Source organism: Suillus paluster, assembly GCF_016628075.1.
Source record: "Suillus paluster strain FC165 chromosome Unknown EDB91scaffold_13, whole genome shotgun sequence".
Classification (NCBI taxonomy): domain Eukaryota; kingdom Fungi; phylum Basidiomycota; class Agaricomycetes; order Boletales; family Suillaceae; genus Suillus; species Suillus paluster.
The window spans coordinates 732,686-754,150 of NW_024537573.1; the positions used below are offsets into that span (position 1 = coordinate 732,686).

At 46.3% G+C, this 21,465-nt stretch overlaps 8 protein-coding genes across 8 annotated transcripts; 5 read left to right on the forward strand and 3 right to left on the reverse strand.

The window, feature by feature from the left end:
• Positions 1 to 335: 335 nt before the first annotated feature.
• On the forward strand, positions 336 to 912 carry EDB91DRAFT_1080268 (uncharacterized protein; the record flags this gene model as incomplete). The annotated part of the gene is made up of 4 exons (XM_041315203.1): positions 336 to 476; positions 532 to 583; positions 686 to 702; positions 751 to 912. 4 exons carry the CDS (start codon positions 336 to 338, stop codon positions 910 to 912), a joined length of 372 nt encoding a protein of 123 aa, XP_041179753.1.
• A 1,272-nt stretch (positions 913 to 2,184) lies between these two features.
• On the forward strand, positions 2,185 to 2,948 carry EDB91DRAFT_1246183 (uncharacterized protein; the record flags this gene model as incomplete). The annotated part of the gene is made up of 4 exons (XM_041322625.1): positions 2,185 to 2,247; positions 2,300 to 2,365; positions 2,434 to 2,507; positions 2,831 to 2,948. 4 exons carry the CDS (start codon positions 2,185 to 2,187, stop codon positions 2,946 to 2,948), a joined length of 321 nt encoding a protein of 106 aa, XP_041179754.1.
• A 1,311-nt stretch (positions 2,949 to 4,259) lies between these two features.
• EDB91DRAFT_1049648 (uncharacterized protein) lies at positions 4,260 to 4,637 on the forward strand (the record flags this gene model as incomplete). The annotated part of the gene is made up of 1 exon (XM_041313479.1): positions 4,260 to 4,637. A coding segment is annotated over one exon (378 nt), but the record flags the coding sequence as incomplete, so codon positions are not given.
• Positions 4,638 to 6,145: 1,508 nt separating this feature from the next.
• EDB91DRAFT_1236304 (uncharacterized protein) lies at positions 6,146 to 6,922 on the forward strand (the record flags this gene model as incomplete). Its single annotated transcript, XM_041321435.1, has 4 exons — positions 6,146 to 6,256; positions 6,316 to 6,461; positions 6,576 to 6,731; positions 6,829 to 6,922. The coding sequence occupies 4 exons, from the start codon at positions 6,146 to 6,148 to the stop codon at positions 6,920 to 6,922; spliced, it is 507 nt and encodes a 168-aa protein (XP_041179756.1).
• Positions 6,923 to 7,196: 274 nt separating this feature from the next.
• Positions 7,197 to 8,049, forward strand: EDB91DRAFT_1049697 (uncharacterized protein; the record flags this gene model as incomplete). Its single annotated transcript, XM_041313484.1, has 2 exons — positions 7,197 to 7,312; positions 7,362 to 8,049. Coding segments are annotated over 2 exons (804 nt in total), but the record flags the coding sequence as incomplete, so codon positions are not given.
• An 8,790-nt stretch (positions 8,050 to 16,839) lies between these two features.
• On the reverse strand, positions 16,840 to 17,234 carry EDB91DRAFT_1246186 (uncharacterized protein; the record flags this gene model as incomplete). Its single annotated transcript, XM_041322626.1, has 2 exons — positions 16,840 to 16,947; positions 16,998 to 17,234. The coding sequence occupies 2 exons, from the start codon at positions 17,232 to 17,234 to the stop codon at positions 16,840 to 16,842; spliced, it is 345 nt and encodes a 114-aa protein (XP_041179758.1).
• Positions 17,235 to 18,844: 1,610 nt separating this feature from the next.
• On the reverse strand, positions 18,845 to 19,794 carry EDB91DRAFT_1246188 (uncharacterized protein; the record flags this gene model as incomplete). The annotated part of the gene is made up of 3 exons (XM_041322627.1): positions 18,845 to 19,239; positions 19,459 to 19,579; positions 19,609 to 19,794. The coding sequence occupies 3 exons, from the start codon at positions 19,792 to 19,794 to the stop codon at positions 18,845 to 18,847; spliced, it is 702 nt and encodes a 233-aa protein (XP_041179759.1).
• Positions 19,795 to 20,560: 766 nt separating this feature from the next.
• EDB91DRAFT_1035582 (uncharacterized protein) lies at positions 20,561 to 20,803 on the reverse strand (the record flags this gene model as incomplete). Its single annotated transcript, XM_041312800.1, has 1 exon — positions 20,561 to 20,803. A coding segment is annotated over one exon (243 nt), but the record flags the coding sequence as incomplete, so codon positions are not given.
• Positions 20,804 to 21,465: the final 662 nt, after the last annotated feature.

Genomic DNA, 21,465 nt, shown 5'->3' on the forward strand with positions numbered 1-21,465 from the left:
TTACACTTGACTCCAGAAATGCGTCTGAACTGGTATAGTGAGCAAGACAAAAGACACGCGTATGTGAACCAAAAACCAACCAAAAGGTCACGTGATGTCAACTGGCAAAGTCCGGTGTACTGCACAGCTGCATAGTTTTTGCATGTATTCCAAATAAGGACAATTTATGTCAGCCGGCAAAGTCCAATGTACTGCACAGTGCACACAGAAATTTGGACTTAGTGAAAAAAACACCAACCAAATGTCACATGACCTTTTTGCAAACAAGAACAAATCAACAAACATACTTCAACCGTTAATATTTCTCCCACGGTTCATTTTCCTCAACTTCAACCATGTGTATTGTCCTATATTATCCTCCCTTTGCTCACACTACTAACCTCAAGATGTTCTGTGCTTCTGTCCTTTGGCCACTTGCAGACTGCAGCTGCAAATGGTCAAAGGCAGCGCTACAGCTATATTTCAAGTGTTCACAGGTGAGTATTCCTTTATCCATCTAACCTCACTAACTTCTGGTTCATTTTTTCACAGTGGTTCTTCACAGTAGGCGTGCTATCAATCCTCTTTGATAGCGTGCCTTCAGGTTAGTCCTTTCACTCTTTGTATATACTGACCATCTCTTCCTTCTTCAGGTTTTTTTTACTTGGGTTCTGGGGGTGTTTCACTTGGCAATCCATGTCCCTAGGGTCTGGACACCTTCAGGTTAGTCTTTTTCACTCTTTGTATACTAACTGTCTCTTCCTTCTTCAGACTTTTCTGGCCATCCATGTCCCCAGGGACTGGACACCTTCTTTGTGGGATCTGGGGGTATTTAACTTGGCCATCCATGTCCCCAGGGACTGGACACCTTCTTTGTGGGATCTGGGGGAGTGTTTCTTGGCCATCCATGTCCTCAGGGACTGGACACCTTGAGTTGTGGGTTCTAGGGGAGTTTTTCTTTGTACTGACTTATTTTTTTAGTTCAATGTCATTTCTTTTGGTGCGCCTTGTTTTTGTTCTGTTTTCAAGGTTTTTTCCACATGTTTTTACCGGTTTTCAAGTGTGTTCTTGCACTAACTATGTTTAATTTTCTAGTGTTCTATAACACATTTTTTCTCCCACTGTGTCTCAGTTTTGTTTAATCTGGTAAACGCAGTTTTCAAGTGTGTTCTCTACTAACCGTGTTTATTTTTCTAGTGTTCTATAACAAATTTTCTGTCGCACTGTCTCTCCCTTTTGTTTAATCTGGTAAGCGTCATTTTAATAGTCAATATCATACTAACTAATGCTATAGTTCATTGATCATTAATCTATATTTTATCTTTCTTTATGTACTGTAGGGTGCAAGGCTAGGATGGAGAGGGCTCCTCCATCCCTGTCTTGCATCATATTTGCTTTAGTTTTTTTACCTTAGCTTTTTAGTTTGGACGACTTAATAAGTTAATATAGTGCTCAGCGCAAATGTATTACCCTTTATGGGCATTTTCTAGTCATGTGATGTGTAAATCTTTACCCAACTTATGGGTCACGTGATCGTGAGAATAATGACAAAGGCAAATAGATCATTGAACAGTATACTAGATAGTCCCTGTGCTTGACAAATTCTAGGGGTGTCATCATTGCCCAGTATCCCAAAACACGAGCCCATGCCAGTACCACCACCATCGAAACACAAGATGTTTGCTTTCACATTGCCAGCTGTTTAGTGATGGCGACTGATAGGGTGCATCATGGTCATTGTTGCATTTTTCCTATTGCCACTTATACACCCATTTTCGCCCTTCTCCATATCTCAGCGCTGTCAGTAATGGTGGGTTTATTTACCAGGACTATCTATACCCTGCAGCATCATTACTTGGCCCAATGTCATTCTGGTGTCACATGACCATGTTTTTGTCATCCCACTCTGCTACATCTACATGCATGCCATATATTGAGTCTTTCTCGAGGAAACTCTGGCAGCATGCCTAGCCCAAGATGTCGGACCCAGTAACATTTTATGGTCAAAGATCAAGTCTTTTAACAGTCAAAGATTAAGTCTTTTAATTAGCTTAAATCTTGCATTTGACCTTCATTCACTCAACCTACACTACCATAGGAGGACATGAACTTTGTCAACCCGAATCACTAAAACGGTGAGTATCAGATATCTTGCGGTCATTTATATTTACACTTTGTTCCTCCTTTCACACTACATAGGGAGAGATGGACAGCATCGGCCTCAATGACCAAGACAATATGCTCATTTATCAAGAGGTCACAAAAACTGTGAGTACATTATTTATATTGACACTACACTCGTCCTTCTACACTATCATAGGACATGGACGTCTTCAGCCATGATGAGGAGGATATCATGAATATTGACCAAGATGGCTCAAACAATGTGAGTTTATTATATTATATTTTGCTGCTATATATTGATACTGGACTTCTCCTTCTACACTATCATAGGATATGGAATGGACATCTTCAGCGTTGATGAAGATGATGAGATTATGGCATAGGAAGGCATTTGGATGTAAAGAGTATGTGATTTGCGGCTTTATCATTTACCAGGGAATCTGGAGATACCCCTGAATGTAAACAATGTACTACTATCATAGCTATCATACAACCACTTCTTTTTTTTTCAAACAAAATTCATAGTCATATGTCATAAGTATTCCGGGCAGAATCACATGTCCTAGAGCCATTGTGCGAACTTGTCTTCTGGGTGCAGTTCAATCATAAAGGCCTTACCATGAGGCATGCACCAAATGCAAGATCCCCATAACCTCTGACGTGCATCTGTCGCCCTGGTATATGACGCGAAACCGGCCTGACGAAAGCTAACACCAACTAAATCTAGGAACACTCCAGGTCTCTCAGACCCAATTACTCTTTTCCTCAGCCCAGGTGGAATACTTGAGATACTGGCTGCATGCCATGGGTCTTACCAAAAACCTCATATCTCTTCCTTACTCTGATTGTCTTCTAACCGAATCCAACCTCCGCCACATCTCCCCCATCACATTCAAGACCAAAGACGAGCTCAAGTGGTGGTAGGATCCAATGTAAGTAGACCATATAAGGCTATTACATCATAACAAACTTCATATGGTCTGATTGTCCAATTACATGATGATTATTTGGACCAAACAACTATATTAGTGTGGATCATTGGATCGTGAGAATTTTGAGAACTTTGGTTCATTTTTTTCTCCAATGGACAACCTCAAAAACAGGACAACTGAGCTATTGGCAACTCTGGGCAGGAGGATTGGGGAGATAATGGGCAATTCATCTGAACTAGGGGTCCTTAAAGATGGCCAAGTTGAAACTGAATTGCTGCATAAAGCTAGGTAACCATGGTTCAGTATTAATTGTACAACCACTAATTACTGAGGGAATCAAGGATGAGAATAGCAGCACAGCTCAGCCGGTGCTTGGAATCACCGAGCGATAATTTGACTTTTAAGGATACATCAATTTCCGAATATGAAATTGACCGGGCTGCCCTGACTATTGCACATGCTATGGTTAATCCCAGTGAGTAAGGAGATATGTCTGGCCATGCATGAATTTTAATGCTTAAATATAGTGAATGTTGATTGGGATGTGGACCGGTATGGTGACAAGGTCAAGTTGTCACACCCTAATTGGGACAGTTCTGCAACTGCTGAACCAGAGAGACTGAAGAAGTACTTCCCTGAGGCAGTGCTCGGCAAAATTTCAGTTCCAACAACCATTGTGGATAGGAATGGCAAAATTATAGTGATTTACCTCCCTAATATTTTGTCACCTTCTCGCCTAGTATGTTTCTTTTCTGGTTGGGGATTCCCTCTCAGGGCTGATTAATTAGGAGCATGTCAACCACATTACTGCTGGCTTACGGGATTTTCTTCTTAAAACCCTTCCACCCATTTCACAGAAAAAGAAAAGTTGGCGAGATGATGGCTATCTTGTCCCAGAGGGAGGGGGGGGAATTTGGGGCTGGTAGAATTACAATAGCACCTGCATATTTCATGCAAAGACAAGAGGTATTGCATTTTTACTTATTATGTTTTCCCCTGTCCTAACTATATTCTTAGCGACTAGTGGATCCTTTAGTGACATTGGAGTCTTACACATCAGGGAAAGTCCAAGATTGGCTAGCAGCCTTGAGAACATCAGAAGTTCTATGGAATGCTATCACGGCTACTGTGGCTCCGGATCTGTTTCAGGCTGGTGTCTCCGCATTTTCTGAGGTCATCAAGGAAGTTTGTCAACCAAAAAAAAACCCTGCTCCTGTGAACTCTTGGCCCTCAATGTTTTCAGGGCTTGAAATCATTGCTAATCGAGTTACCTTTAGCCACAGAGATGGTGGTGGATCTCCTTCCCTTTTTGATCTTTTGGTCAGTCTAGGTAGAAACCATCATGCAACATTTGCCTTGCCAGATGTCCAAGCAGAGCTGGATTATTCCCCTGGAGCAATGGTCTATATCTCAGGGAGGGTGCTGGAACATTCTGTTTGTCCTTGGCTCAATGGAGAAAGATTGGTAATTGCCCATTTCATGAAGGATGCTGTGCATGATCGAGTAGGGGTGCCAAGGCCAGGATTCCCCATGCAGAGTTTCTTTTTAGAGTTAGTGGGGAGGAAACCGAAGGGGCGGAGGCAGAAAAAGAGTAGAAGATAGTAGGGAAATCCCACAATATTATTTATTTATTTATTCAAATTTTTTTTTTGGGGGGTTCTGTGTAGCTATGCAAAAATTCATGTTTTGAGCCTATGTGGCTGTTGTCAAACCCATAATTCCATGAGTTCAAAAATCACACCAAGGCGGCGAAATAGAGCCAGAGTTGGGCCATCTTCATCTGAGGCTCGGCCAAGAAAGAGACAAAAAGGTGCTTATAAATATACATACACGTCAACGAAATCTCAGAGGGGGAAGGATTCATGGAAAGAAGTCAACACTTCATTTGTGTATGAAGACTCTGACAGTGAGGCAGAGCCAGCCTCACCATCAAAACAAAAACATCACCAAAATATTGAAGATAATTTACTGGTGGAATATGATGGGGAGGTGCATGATGGGTTTTGGACCGGAGGCTTGAAAGGTATTCAACAAAAGACAAAAGTGAGTTCTGTTGGGATTATGTTTCTTGACATGTTATTAAAAATAGCCGAGATATAGTCCCAAAATGATTTCCTCTGGGAATACTTGCCTTGGCATCAAGAATATCTTTCGGTGTTGTTGGAGTTGGAACAACTGATCAACAACAGACAATGTGAGGATTGTGGAGGAGAGGGGGGGTTTATTCAGTGTCTGTCCTGCTCAGGAGAGCATGCATGGTGTCCTTCATGTGCTGTTAAAGCCCACCAGTGGAACCCCTTCCACAACCTTCAACTTTGGAATGGCAAATTCTACGAGTCTACTACCCTACAGGACCAAGGGTATGTAATGTATCTTGGCCATGGAGGCCATCGGTGTCCCTGTTTATCCCAGCAGTTGACCCCATCACCCTGGTCAGATCTTGGAGCCATGGAAGATGTGTTTGCAGATGGGGAGGGGGAAAAGATCTATGAGACACAGTCAGGAGTATCTAACCTGGTCGTCGTGCACTCCACTGGAATTTACTCACATCACATATCCTGGTGTCAGTGTCCTGGAGCTGAGAAGGATAGACATCTACATCTTCTAAAAGCAAAATTATTTCCTGCCAGTATCACTCGCCCTCACTCTGCTTTTACCTTCGACGTCCTGGATAACTTCCTCATAGATGCTTTGGAGTGCAAAACTTCGGCTATGAGTTTCTATCAAAAGCTATGATGTTTTACCAACAATGCTTTCCCTGATAAAATTCCAGTGAGCAATTTTATTATTATTGTACCCTGAGCTTATATGATAAAAAGGACCAGCTATCGTGAACTTATGAGGGTGTCACAGTATATGGAGGGATTTGGTTAATAGAATAAGATTTGGCTTTGGACACTGAGACCGACAGATCCCCTGGTCCAGGTGATTTGGCTCTGTATTGTCCAGCATGCCCCCAACCTGGCATCAACTTGCCTCCTTCTTGGAAGGATTCCTATGACGCGTAAGTTGAAAGATTGACAATTGCCAACTTAGCTCATTTTTTTGTGGTGGCTAGTTGGTTGGTTATGCAAAGATACATTGTGGATGGAAATTTTACAGCCCCACATATGAAGATGAAGACTCCAGAAGACGATGTCTCACTGGCAGATGGAAAGGGATACATGGTAACCGAGGAACCTTATCAAACTCACATAACAGAATCTGTTGAAGAGAGAGAGGTGAGTTGTGATTTTTATCGACGTGTTTCCTTGCCAATGACTGTCTAATATAATTTCAGGAATCATCTTGTAGTAATCACCGAGCTGTGAATGCAGCCAATGTTCAGAGAAGCAATCTAAGGGCTACAGGAGTTGGGGCAACAGCATGTGCTAGGCATGGATGTTTTGTTCCTCATGCAGTGGTCGACTTTCAAAAGGGGGAACGGTCTGTGGTTGTATCATGATTTTCTGATCATGGACTGACTATGTAGCCAGGCAAATGAACATGGACTATTCCATTTGCAATGCTAGTGAAATATCCATCTGGAGGTATTGGCAGTGCGCTAATAATCTATGATGTTGCATGCCAGTGGAGTATCCACTTCCATGAAAGGGTGGACCGGAGCTATCACCTGTCTCTTCCCCAATCGATTGAAATATTGCCTGCAATTGGCAAGTTTCATTTAAGCGCCCATAAGCTACTATGCTTTCCTAGGTTCAGCCTCAATTTTATTACAGGAGCTGGTCATATTGACAGGAGAAATCTTGGAGACCCTCTGGGCCCCTTTTAACAAGATTTCCCCCACAGCGAGATCCATGACTCTCGCTCACAGAAAGGAAGTCTTGGATGACCATATGAGAGATTCCAATTGGAAGAAGCTCGTTGGAATTGGCAAGTCCTCCTGACCTCTAAAATAAGAACTTAAACTCACATGATGTTTGCAAAGTTAAACTACTGCTTAAAAAGCATCGCTGAGCCCTACAGGGTATTAGTGATACTCAGGGTCCATATGAGGAATTGACGAAATCACTTGATTCGGCCAATGTCCAGGAATGGAAGAAGGCAGCTGAACTAGCAGCTCAGGGCCGCAGTGCTCTTCTTGACATCTATCAGCTTAAAATGGATCAAGGTAGGTCTGGTGACATTAACTTTAATTTAGCACTGACAGGAGAATGATTGAAAGCTCCAACCATGGCTGAAATAAGGCTACGATTGACTGAAAATGAAATGTCCACCAATGGCAGGAGTGGGTCTGTTGCATGGTTGATTGAGGGTATCAATATAGAAAATGCTCAGTAAGATGTTCTAAATTTGCGATTTCATTAACTCACATTGTGTTACTAGAGATGCCGTGAGAGCTTCTATAAGACAACTACCTGAGCATCCAACTGCTTCTCAGAGAACTGTTATAGAAGAAAAAAGACAGAAGCTCATGTCCCGCATTAATAAGTTCGACAGGACTGCCATGGTTATGACTAATGGTATGGAATTAGAGGGGGGGGAAGGAGTGCCACAGGATGACCCTGAACTGTGCCTGGAGGAGGCTGATGGTCCGAATTTTCCAAGCATTGAAGATCCAGAGGAGGACAGTATTTTGGATCCAGAGGGTGAGGTTGACTTACCTGCAGAAGTTGCCAAAGTTTGGATGCCATCATGGGCAGCAACTGATACCATCATGGATGACATTATTGTGGCATTACGTCAAGAAGAACTCAAGCTTCAAAAGGGTCAAGCAAATGACTGCTTGGAAAAGCTTCGTCAAGCCTTGGGTGACAGATCAGTGGTGTTTCGAGAGAAAATACACTCCATCCATCACCAGGGCACTAGATCAAAAAAGGAACTTCTACAAATCACTCTGTCCATCAACAAACAGGCCCGAGGATATCGTCGGTCAAGGGCAGCAATGCAATGTTTGGGGGCTGATTCTGATACACTGGCATTGTATCAACCCCTAAAGGCTCAGGACCTTGTAGTGAGCAAAGAAGTCACAGAGGAAAACAGGCATGGTCAGGGTTCTGATAGACTGACTTAGACTGACTTGGTTTTGGAGGATCAACAACACAGAGGACAGTCAAAAAAACCAGTGGATGAATGAATGTGAGTTTTCATGTCATCTGATGTTTGTTCAAGGTAATCAACTTATTTTCTTCATTTCAAGTTTACCGTGTGAATTGGTTGAAAGCAAAAGCACGATATGACTGTTGGAGTGAAGAATTGAAGTTGGTACAGCATGAAATGTTTTGGACAGTGTCCTGGTTTGGGACACAAGAGGCCACATGGAGATCAAGGGTAGATAAAAGCATCAAGGATGGGCATAAGGCATATGCTGAGAAGCAGGCTTCAATGTGGGCTAAGTTTTCAGCCGAGGGCCTGAAGAATTTTCAAGGAAAATTAATTGGAAACTAGTTGATCTTTGAGATGTCCTGATGTAATTTACTTTACTTCTAATCTCACCCAACCCCCATGTAATGTAACTAGCTCAAAGTCGTACAGGTATAACATAGGTATAGGTCAAGAAATTAGCTGGCCAACAGCAGTAAATGTTATAATCCATGTGGCCGTCCCACTCCCACAGGCTGTAACCGCAGTCTGGCCTATAGTGGTATGGTATTACTAAGGGAGTGGCCTGCCTGCCTTTACATCAGAGAACTGACCACCAGGTTGGCCGGCCCACCCTTACAGGGTGCATAGCAGGCTGGTCCATGGTGGAATAGGTCACCATAGCGCGGCCAGTCCCTCCTACATACTGCAGAGGTGGACTGGCCGATGGGAGTATAGCTCACCACCAGTTCAGCCGGCCCACTCTTACAAGGGTGCAATAGTAGGCTGGCCCATAGTTGGAATAGGTCATCATAGGGGCGGCCGGTCCCCATTCCTACATACTGCAGGGGTAGACTGGCCGATCGGAGTTATAGCTCACCACTGGGTGGGCCGGCCCACCTTTACAAGGTGCAATAGCTGCTGGAACATAGTGGAAAGGTCACCATATGGGCGGGCGGCCCTCTCCTACATACTGCAGAGGTGGACTGGCCGATGAGAGTATAGCTCACCACCGGTCGGCCGGCCCACCTTTACAAGGTGCAATAGCAGGCTGGTCCCATAGTGGAATAGGTCACCATTGGGCTGACCAGCCCCTAGTGGAATAGGTCACCATATGGGCGGGCGGCCCTCTCCTACATACTGCAGAGGTGGACTGGCCGATGAGAGTATAGCTCACCACCGGGTCAGCCGGCCCACCTCTACAAGGTGCAATAGCAGGCTGGCCCATAGTGGAATAGGTCACCATGTGATCGGCCTGCCCCCTTCTACATACAGCAGAGGTAGGCTGGCCTGTGGGAGTATAGCTTACCATTTGTACAGCTGTCCACCATACTGGCTAACAATAGTACAGGTTTAACACCAGCCAACACAGGTTCTACGACACCGGCCAGTCCTGCATCTACATGGGCTGGCCCACGTCCTGTAGACCAGGTTCTGCAGGTCAATGTACATGTCCTATGACAGGGTTCTGCAGTACAAGTGACTGAAGGGTCTGAATGCCCATTGAGTTCATGGCGGCTAGCAAGAGAGTTAGCGTTAGGAGGTTCATTAGAACTGAGGACGCTAATAAGGGATCTACTGAAGAAATCTTCATTAGCAACACTATGAAGGTGGGTGCTATTACTCCTATCAAACTCTTCAGATCTCGCAACGATATTGAGGACATCAGCACCAGAGTCCATGGTTGGAGTGGAATCAGTAGGGACGGGGGTAGGATCGTTGATGGGGGTTTTGCTGGCGTCCTGCTGATGATCTGAGAAGCAGTCCTGGGGATAGGAGCAGGCTGCCCGATCACAGGGGAATGAGGTTGAAGGTTTCTGACATGCTGTTTGCCTCAATTGTCTAATGTGAGGTGACGGTTGTGCTGGGCCCTGGCTGGAGAGCTCCTTTTCAGCGGTCTGCTTTGACCTGGGCTGCGAAAGTGTATGCCTCTTTCTTAATAGCCAATTCCTCTGCAAGGTGATAGGCAGGTGAATAAGAAGGTCGCGACAGGGGAAGTCGTATGGAGTAAGACTTACTAGCCTGAGCTTCAGTGTGAAAGAAGCGTGAGAAAGTGTTCATAGCATTGTCGTTCAACTCATGATGAGAGGAATGATAAGAGTTGTTGCCACGGTTTCAACAACAACAACACCTCGACCACCACGACTCGGAGCATAGGCATGACTGCGAGGGGGGTTAAAAGGGGGGACTTCACCCGGCTCTGTTATGTAGCCAGGGCTGTCAACTGTTCATCATGTCAGGGGAGTCCTGTGGAGCTCGGTCCTAAGGGAGAGTGGGAGGAGGACATAGGGCAATGGAGTGAAAGGTTGGAGGATTTCGATGAGGGTTGATCGAGTCCTTTTGAGTCCTGGGACCCGGAGGTGCTGACAGGTGTGACAGCGGGTAATTCAGCCAGTAATCTGTCAACAATATTGAGGACAAGTCTACTAGCCTCAAAGGGGGTGCTCACGGTGGCAACACTAATATTAGGTGGGTCTGGTGCAGGACTTTTTAGGTAGGTCCTGAATGCCAGTTACCCCTGAGAGCCTCTAGGTATTGTCCGACAGCTTCGAGTCACGAAACGGATTGGTAAGGGAGCCAGATGTAGTCGCTCATTGAGTATTCTATTTTAAACAGGGTGTTCAAGCCCTGTCCATGATGATCTATTACTCTCGCAACAGACCATTCCTCAGGCATGCCAATGTTGCTCATCTGGCAAATTTGTCATCCCAGGAATCGTTGATTGTCATTAGGGATATGGAGATGGAGGAGGCTCGCATGGAAGACCGGGTGAATCCCACGCTTCTTAAGATCAGGGGGAAGATCCAGGAGGAAAGAGTTGTTTTTATAATCCTTGATAATTCTGAATGGGCCCACATACTTTGGAGCGAGTTTGCATGCTTGTCCCTTGGGGAGTGAGAAGTTCGCCGTAGATAAATAGACTAGATCCCCTTTAATGAATGGTGATTCTTGTCGGTGACAGTTTGCTGATTCTGTACTTTTGATGCGGGCAGCAATGACAGAGTCGTGAGCCAACATGATGGCGTCTTTCATTCACTGTGCAAAGACCCGAACTCCAGGGTATTCAGAGTTGGAATTCCAGATAAGAGGAGGGGAAAGGAATCCATAGTTGGAGACAAAGGGTGCATACCCAGTAGCTCCAGTGCAGGCTGAGTTAATAGCGAATTCGATAGCAGGGAGTTTAATGGCCCAGTCACGTTGGTTCGGTGCAACAATCTGTCTAAGCATTTGGGTTATTGTGCGATTAGCGCGCTCCGTTGCTCCATTGCTCCGTCGGATTGGGGGTGAAATGATGTGGACATCCTAAGTTCGATGCCCGTTAGCTGATGGAATCTTTGCCAGAACATGCTCATGAATAGGGTGTCACGATCGCTCATGATATTCGATGGCATCCCATGGAGCTTGTACACGAGGTGAAACATAACTTCGGCTATATCTTTTGCTCGGTAGGTTTGTTTAGTGGGGGTGAGGTGTACCATTGATGTGAGGTGATCAATTGCTACTAGTAACATATCAAATGTACCGTTGAGTGTTTTAGACTCAGGGCAGGGGACCAATGAAATTGATCCCAATAGTCTCCCATGGGCGAGTAGGTACTTCTAGAGTTTCTAAGAGCCCATAGGGTCGATGATTCAAAGGTTTCGAGACTTGGCAAGTGGGGCATGATTCGCAGAAGGAATGAACAGTCAGCCATGATGCTTTTCCACCAGACATTTTCTTGAAGGTACAGTAAGGTCTTCTGAGGGCCTGAGATGGGCTAGAATTGAATGTGTGTGAGATATTACAATCTCTCTCATCCGTCGGTCACCGATGGTGATGTCTGGGATGCATAGAATACATTTTCCTTTGTATTTAAGGTAGATTCTACCATTGCTCACTTCAAAGTTCTTAAAAGCGCTTGGGTTGCTGATGATCTTAGAGAAAAACTGGTCTTCTGAGTATCGATTTGCTAAGTGCGTATGAATATCAACAGTAGGGTCGCCAAGTGTGATAGTTTCCGTTAGGATAGAGGGAGAGTCAGTCAGTGAGTCATTGTCTGTGTTCTCTGCTGGTTCCTTTTCCAGTAACATAGCTCAGGGTTGTGTTCGTCTCACTAGTCACATGACTTTGTTGGTCCATGTGTACTGAATGAATCACATCATTTGTTTGCTCTCTTTCATCCAGTCAAAGCTGGAGTTCTTTCGTCCGTCAAAGTTGGAGTAGGTGTCTTTGGTGGGCTCTTTGCTTTGTTGGTTTGTTTAGCACTATTGCTGGTGGGCTTGCTGATGGTGTTTCCAGGGCTATCGTCAGTGTTATTGTGGGTGGTGTTACTCACGCTACTTATCATGCCCTCAAGTGGTTGTGCTGGGGGTTTACCATTCAGGATCACTTCCTTCATGCTAGTGGGGTGAGTAGGACCAACCATGGCTCGCAGCATGGGATGAGAGTCTGATTCGCTTGTTCCTGCAGCATTGGTGACGGCAGTCCTATGAATAGAGGGACACATGTCTGAGTCCCATCTCAGTCGGGCATCTGCAGGGCCGCTCAATCACTGAAGCACTACACAGGCTGAGCGCCGAGCTTCCAGTCGCACTGAGGAATAGTGGAGTCCCAGTGTAGACTGGGGCTGATATGAAGTTGAGAAGTAATGTATGTGCCTTGTCCTCCTCTTCTACACTTACATATTCACTCGCCACGCAAACGGTACCTCTAGGCTTGTTACCATACATCCTCGATAACACATTGGCTAGGGTGTTTTCTTCACCAGGTACTGTACACAATCTCGAAGTCGAATTCACCAATGGCCTCTAGCCAGCAGCATCTGTCTAGGGGAAAGTTTGGATTGAGTGTTCAGCCACTCTAGGCCTTTATGGTCAGTGAAGATGCGGAACTTGTAACCAATAAGTAAGTGACTGGAACCTGTTTCAGGGATTCGACGATAGCTAATAGTTCTTGTTCATGTACAGGGTAATTCTGCTGTGCAGAATTGAATTTACCTGACCAGAAGGCAATAACGCTTGCCTTGTGAATGTCCGGACCTTGAGAGAGTACTGCTGCTCGCGCCCTGTGAAGGAGGCATCAGTCAGTCAGGTTCACGGGGTTTGTGCTGCTAATTGCGGTCGCCATCTCTATCACCCTGCGATGTGTGCTTCAATGCATTTCAACACAGGCTTTGACCAAGTTGAACACACGTTGGTCAGTAGGGTTCCACAGTCCATTTTGTGGTTTGGGCAGCCACCTTGGAGAGGTGTTGCATGTCGAACTCAAACGCCCTCACATCCACCAGCCAAGTACCCGACCGAGCCGATTAATTGCATCAGGAGGTCTTTTGAGGTGGGTGTTTTCCAGTTAATTATCTTATCAACCTTATGAGGGTCCAGGAGAATTCCACCGTCAGTCAATGATGTGGCCAAGAATGCACAATTCACTCATGAAAAACTGGAGTTTGTGCTCGCTGAGGTAGAAGTGATTAGCACGTAAGGTATCTATTATGATTTTAACATGTTTCACGTGGTTTTCGATAGAGTCAGAGTAGATCACTATGTCGTCAAGATAAACATCCATGAATACGCCCAAGTGTGGGCCGAATATATGGTTCATTAGGGATTGGTAGGTTGCGCCTGCATTGCAATCACCGATCTGCATGACGTGACTGATCATTGTGCCATCAGGAGTAGCAAACAATGTCTTTGGGACGTCATCAGGGTACCACGCGGATTTGTTCGTAAGTGTCTTTACCATCGAGTAATGATCGGAACAGATGTGAGGAGACGTTCCGTAGTATGGTGTTGATATCAGGTAACGGGGACGCAAGCTTGCGCGTGTTTTTGTTTCGCTGACGGGTATCCAACACGGTACGCAGTCGTAGAGACCCATCTTTGGTGGCTTTCTTCATCATTATCATGGGAACCACATTGGTTCCACTAAAGAACTCCCACCGACCCATTTGAGTATACACTTCTCATTTAGCTCTCCACAGAGGGTGCAGCGCCTCTGGGCATTGAGACTGACACCAGGAGTAAACCTGACTGTCATCGATAAGGGGAATTATGTGGTTAATCTCACGCAATGGCGGTAAGGGGGTCTTGACCGCTTCTTTGCAAATGTCCTACGTGGTAAGTACAAAGTTCTTGTTGGTATGATTTGAACTTATCCACACCCGGGCCCAAGCCCTTTAGTTCCAAGACTTGTGTTTGCGATCCTTGGATGGGTAGAGGGTCGAGACTACATATTTTGATTTTGGAGGGATTGAAACCTGATTAGTACTTGGTGCTGATAGAGGAATGGCATCCCAAGGATGACTGTCATAAGCTTCGAGGTTAGCAATATCAAAAGTGTGAAGGCACTTCACAGTCTTGATATGCGAATTCAACAGTTGTATTAGCTTTAATGACACTACAGGATCCTGAGACCGTGAGTTGCAAAGGTATTGGTTTATCCAGTAGCTCATAATCGAGTTTCAACTGATCCATGACGGTAGATGAGACGAAATCGGTCAGTGAGCCTGAGTCGAGTAGGGCCTGACATGGTCAGTTGTTAATTAAGACAATGACCACGATTCAACACGGTGTGGGTACAACAAGTGCAGCAGCGAGAAATCGATCTACTACAAAGTTGGGTCTTTGCTGCCTACTGCCTCACTTGAGAGCAAGCATGTTCGATCCTTAAGGGGATTGCTACTGGGGAGTACTAGTCTCTGTCTAAACGACCCTAATCAACTCTACCGCAAGTAGGATGAGGATCCACAAAAATGCGAGCCCCTTCAGTGACAAATCCCGTACTATATGGGTCACCCGACCTACATAATATCCCGTGTAATACGGGCCAGCAGATTATGGGCCAATGTTATGTATATTCCCGATGTTGACGGGTGGGCCCATCTATGCTGATGTTATATATATCATTGACGATGGTGGATGGGCCAGGAGAAATATTATTATGGAGATGGGTGGGCCCATATGGGTAATATGTAGAGTAGGATTGACATATATTATAGACCTGAGGAGAGATGTATAGCAAATATTATTATATAGACGGATGGGCCAAGGGAGCGGTGGAATATTTATTACATAGACGGGTGGGCCGACGTAGGGAAATATTAGATAGACGGGTGGGCTGATGTGGGGTATTATTAGGTAGATGGGTGGGCCGAGGGTGAGGTGAATTATTTATTACATAGACGGGTGGGCCGAGGGTGAGGTGAAATATTTATTATATAGACAGGTGGGCCGATGTAGGGAAATATTAGATAGACGGGTGGGCTGATGTGGGGTATTTTACTTAGATGGGTGGGCCGACGTGGGGTATTATTAGGTAGACGGGTGGGCCGAGGGTGAGGCGAATTATTTATTACATAGACGGGTGGGCCGACGCAGGGGTATATTAGATAGACGGGTGGGCCGAGGGTGAGGTGAAATATTTATTATATAGACGGGTGGGCCGACGTGGGTTGATATTAGATAGACGGGTGGGCCGAGGGTGAGGTGAAATATTTATAACATAGACAGGTGGGCCGATGTAGGGAAATATTAGATAGACGGGTGGGCCAAAGTGGGGAATTTTACCTAGACGGGTGGGCCGACGTCGGGTAATATTAGACAGATTGGTGGGCCCAGATACGTATCATATAGGAGTTTCAAGTTTCGAGTCGAGTACCGACACCCGACACCCAAGTACCTGAGTACTGAGTCATGCTCGCTTAAGGCACTCACACGGCTTCGACTCTTAGAGTCTTGATACATCATCCCATTCAACTCCCCTGCTTCATCTGTAATCGACTCTACTATGCGAGTCTTGTTGCTGGCTGACATGAGTCTCATCTGCAACTCTTAGCTAAGGGTTTACCCCTAAATCTGTTCCATTGTACTACTCTCATTCACCCTTGTATTCCTCTCTTCACCCTGTGTTCTCCATCTCAAATCTTACCGCCATTTCATTCCCCTCTTCCAAATCCCCCCAAATCACCTGTGTTTTCTCTTCCCTTTCCATCCTCACTGCACAGCCGTATATATTTTTGGAAGATAGCTCTATGTCATATAGCAGTTTTTCGTCAGTCGTTGTTTGTATACTTACTGACGATGTACGGACATAATATTGTGAAAACTCAGATTTATACGAGTTTTGAGTTTCAAGATTCAAGATTCGAGTTTCGAGTTTCGAATCGAGTACCGACACCTGACACCCGACACCCGACACCCAAGTACCGATGATACACACGAATCACCGAGTACCGAGTACTGAATCTTGGGTGTCAGTACTTGGTACTCGGGTGTTGGGTGTTGGGTGTTGGTACTCAGATTTATGTTGAGTTTTGAGTTTCAAGATTTGAGTTTCAAGATTTTGAGATTTGAGTTTTGAGTTTTGAATTGAGTACCAACACCCGACACCGACACCCGCAGTATGATGATACACACGAATCACCAAGTACCGAGTACCAAATCTCGGGTGTCGGGTGTCGGTACTCGACTCGAAACTTGAAACTCGGAAACTTGCATAAATCTGAGTTTCGAATCCCAAGACTCGAATCACCGAGTACTCGGTAGTCAGCACTTCATTTCAGGTTTTGAATTCAAATGTCCACACGAATCAACCAAATCTCGGGTGTTGGTACTCGGTACTCGGGTGTTGGGTGTGGGTCGTCGGTACTCGACTCGAAACTCGACACTCGAACAATGAATCACTGAGTACCGAGTACCGAATCTCGGGTGTCAGGGTGTCGGTACTGGGAACTCAGTCACTCGATCAATGGACTGGCAGAGGTTACATTCATTGAAAACTTGTATATACATCTATCACTATGCAATTATGTAGCCATGTCAACCTCCTCAGAAGACTCTTCAACCTTCACCTCCACCTCAACATCCATGTCATCAGAGGAGTTATATTCTGGGACAAGGTTGCTCGGCATCACCTGGGTCCACAATTTCGCCAGGATGCATCTGGATCCTCTGGATGAGCAACTTGGTTGTAATCAAACAGGAGGCCATCAATGGCAGAGGCATCCGGGACTGTTGCGGTTGCGGTTGTGGGAGCAATGCCTTCCATTGTGAGATCAATGAGAGGTGGGAGTGCAGATTCGGCCGGTGACATGGTGGGGGGGCCGGATTGATCAAGCAACAAGGATGATGCATTGGCAGGAGGATCGGGCAGTGGGAATGAGGGGTGCTGGAGCATGATTTCAGCGCCTAAGGCCTTCATGAAGGCGTTGCAGGGTATCAATCTTACCTAAAAGATGGTATACGTCTAGATAGACAGGACTTGGTAAGTCCCCAGTCGACAGTAAAAGAGACTGGGGAAAAGAGAGAAAACGAGTAACAAATGTATCATGTGCGGAGTTTCTTAATATGGTAACTACGGAGAAGGTAGCGTCCAGTTCAAACAAAAGAAATCCAATCTGTACTACTATGTTGATGTTGGCTGATTTCCAACACACCCCCTCAGTCTGGCAACAGAGCTAGTTCCTCTATCATCTTCTGAAAGTTGAGATGCGGAAGTGGTTTCGTGAGTCCGTCGGCGAGCATTTCGGCTGATGGGATGTGTATGAGTTCCAATGTGCCGTCTTCAACTCATTCATGGATGAAGTGGTAATGGACGTCAATATGCTTCGTGCGGGCGTGGAAACGTGCTTCCTTTGCGAGGCTTATGCATCCGGTGTTGTCGACAAATATCTCTGTACCCGGATCTTTGTCGAACACTCCGATATCGTGCAGCAAGTACCCTAGCCAAATGACTTGCTTGGATGCATGCGAGAGGGCCATGTATTCTCCTTTGGTTGACAATGCTGCAATGGTAGCTTGCTTTTTGCTGTTCCATGCAATGACGCGGTCCCTGAGTGTGAAGATGTAGCCCGAGATGGACTGATGGTCGTCAATGTCGCGTGCCCAATCCGAGTCACTGTAGCCAGTGAGTACGTCTGCATTCTTGCTGTTCTCACCCAGTGTTAGGCAAAAATCGCGTGTGCTGGCTAGGTAGCGCAGGACTTGCAAAGCCGCTTTCCAGTGTGCCTTGCCTGGGTTTGCACTGAATTGTCCGAGGTGGCTGCTTGCGAATGCGAGGTCGGGGCGTGATACCATGGCTATCCATGTGATTGCCCCAATGAGTTCGCGGTAGGGTAACTCTTTCATTTCTGCAGCTTCCTTGTCTATTTTCGGGCCGTCTGCCTTCGAAAGGACGACACTGGGATCTATTGGCGTCTGTACTGGGTTGCAGTCGTCCATCCGAAAGCGCTTGAGGATGGTATCGACGTATTGCACTTGGGAGATTGCGATGGAGTGGTTTTTGCGATCGTCAATAAGCGAGAACCCCATGAGCCAGTCTGGATCCTCCTCCTTCATCTCAAACAGCTTGTGCAGCTCGGCACGGGTCTCAGTGAGTGTCTCCTGGGTATCTGCCACGGTGATGGCATTGTCCACATGCCACGCGATGATTGAGGTACCCGTTTGTGTGCGGCGAGTGTATACTGCGTGGTCAGAGGTACAGCGGGTGAAGCCGCGGGAAGTCAATCCCTGGTGCATGTGCTTGTTCCACAGGTGTGAGCCTTTCTTGATCCCGTAAAGGCTGAGTAGGAGTTTTGCAACTCTATCAGTGCCATCACTGAAACCTTCGGGTTGTCACATGTAGATTTCATGGTCGATCTTGCTGTGGAGGAATGCCCCAGTTATATCATCCTGGCCTCAGTACCAGCTGTGGGAGGCTGCAAAGTGTAATATTACGTGGAGAGAGTCGAGTCGGACAGTAGGTGAGAAGGTGTCACTGTAGTCAACTCCGGGGATCTGTGAGTAACCTTGTGCGACAAGTCATGCCTTGTATCAGGTGATTTCTCCGTCAGGGCCAAGCTTTAGGGCATATGTCCACCGGCATCCTATCACCTTTCGACCTTTTGGCTTCTCGACCAGTTCCCAGGTACCTCTCTTCTGCAGCATCTCGAACTCCTCGTGCATTGCCTTCCACCATTGTTCTGCCTCAGCACTGGCAGAAGCAGCTTGGAAGTGCTCTGGAATTCGTTGGCCATATGCCGCAAGGTAGGAAAGCTGAGCAACTTCGCCAACAGTAGTATTCTCGACTGGTGAGGTGTTGGCATCAGTTTTGTGTTGGTGTTGGGCTCGTGCTTTGCGTCTGGTTTTGCGTTCGGCTTTCTCCTTCTCAGACTTGGCTTTCTGGATTTCCGCTGCCTGTTTCTTCCACGATGGACGTGCAACACATTCTGAGTGTCATGGTTGAGTTTGTATTGTTGGGGGAGTAGCTGGAGCAGGTTTGGGAGATGGAGCTGTGGGAGAATTGATGGTTTCTGTGGGTGCTAGGTCTGATGGTTCTTTGGCGGGTGCTGGTACTTCACTACTGGTTGGATTCGAATCTCTGTCTGTCACCCCCTTGATCTGAGCAGGAGTGGGTATAATGGCTGGTGGTTTTGGCACCCCCTTACTTGGAGTAGGGATATTAGGAGGAGGGGTGGGTATGTGTTCGTCGTCGGGTTTGCTGAATATTTTCTCATATACTATGACATCATGAGAGGAGATGAACTTCTTCTTGGAGGGAATCCAGACCTTGTAAGCTTTAGAACCTCATTCGAAACCACAGAGTATGCCATCAATAGAGTGGGCATCAAGCTTCCTTCAGAATTCGGGTAAGACTCGGACATGACAATGGGAGCCAAAGATGCGTAGAGTAGATACATCTGGTTTGCAACCGTGGAAGACTTCATTGGGAGTGATTTTGGAGAGTGCTTTGGTTGGGCTTTGATTCTGAACGTAGCTGGCATATTCGTGTGCTTCTGGCCAGAAGCTCCTCAGCCATGTTGGCATCTGTGATCATTGCAGGGCATGTTCATGCTGTGGTTCAGGTTGAAGCGTTCGGCAACTCCGTTTTGTTGAGGTGTGCTGAGGGGCTGAAAATTCATGTGTGATACCCTTCCATTCAAAATACTCCCTCAATGTTGAATTGATAAATTCACCCCCTCAGTTGGAACATACTATCTTCACATAGCGTTCTGTAGTAGGTCTCGAGTCGTTTGATAAGCGCCTTAATAAGCCCTGGAGTTTGGTCCTTCGACTTCATATACTCCTTCCACCCTTTTCGGCTGTGGTCATTGACGACGGCAAGTGTGTAGGCAAAGCCTAGGATGGAGATATTGAGAGGCCTTGGAGGTCCATATGGATGCGGTCGAGGATATTTTTCGCTCAACTAGCTTTGGATGGGAAGGGAGCCTATGGGTGCTTCCCTTTTGCACATCCTTCGCAGGGTAGGAGGTCACCATTCCCTTGGAGATCCATGCCAGTCATGAGATTGTGCCGTGCAATGTAGTGGAGGTTGTCAATGCTGATATGGGCAAAGTGAGCATGCCATAGGTTGAGGTTAGGTGCTGTGCGAGCGGAGAAGGCGACATCATATCTGGATGAGGGTGGTGCAATGGCGCTGCTGATCTCATACAGGTTGTTATTTAGTCTTCCTTCCATTGCGATCTCGCCATTGGGCTTCTTGATGGTAAGTTTACCACCCCGCTTTGTAATCTCCATTCCCTTCTGATCCATGCGGCTCTCGGACATAAGGTGGTCACGGGCATTGGGGCAATAACGGACATTTGTCAATTTGACGACACAGTCAGGTTGTCCCTTCACAGAGACATTGACTAATACTGATCCATGGCCGAGAACACGTAGTACAGGCCCATCTTTGACAATGCCCTGGATATGTTCCTCTGAGGGGGTGAAGGTTGTGAAGGCTGCTCGTTCAGTGCAAATATGGGTGGTGGATCCGCCGTCAAGGATCCAGCCAAAACGAGAGTGCGAGGGAGGACTGGTGAAGTATGAGGAGTGTTCCAGTGTTGGAACGGTCGTCATCTGTGTTGCTGACATCATCATTGTCTGCGACGGCTTGGTTAGCCTTCTTTGACTTGAATTTACCCTTGTGGGGTTTATCGTCCTTCTCGTCAGCCTTCTTTGACTTCTTCTTATCCCTCTTAGGCCCTTGCCCTTGCTTAGCACCACCTTTCGAGTAGCAGTCTTTGGTCAAATGACTGGAGATGCTGCAGTTCTCACAGAAGGGTTGGCCTGGTACAGGTGTGCGACTAAGTCCGCTTCAACTCTTGTTTCCACGTGAAGCTTGGTATGAGGTGCTAGTGGTGCCCAATTGGCTTGTTCAGACTCCAAACTCGTCCCTAATCCGTCGTTCAACTTCGATAGATTTATAGTGGTCAGGGAGGGCTGCGAACACGTAGTTCAAAGCTGCTGGCATGGATATGCGTAAGAAACATGCAAATAGTTCATCTTCAATATCACGTCACATCAGGATAAGGTCCCGACAGTACCCTTTCATCTTCGCTATATGGGTGTTGATATCTTCAGCCATCATTATAGCGTGTTGTGACGAGTGAGGTTATCACGAGGGTCCAGTCTGTGGCTGTGGTGCCTGAGTATAGTCGTCTCGCATCTGC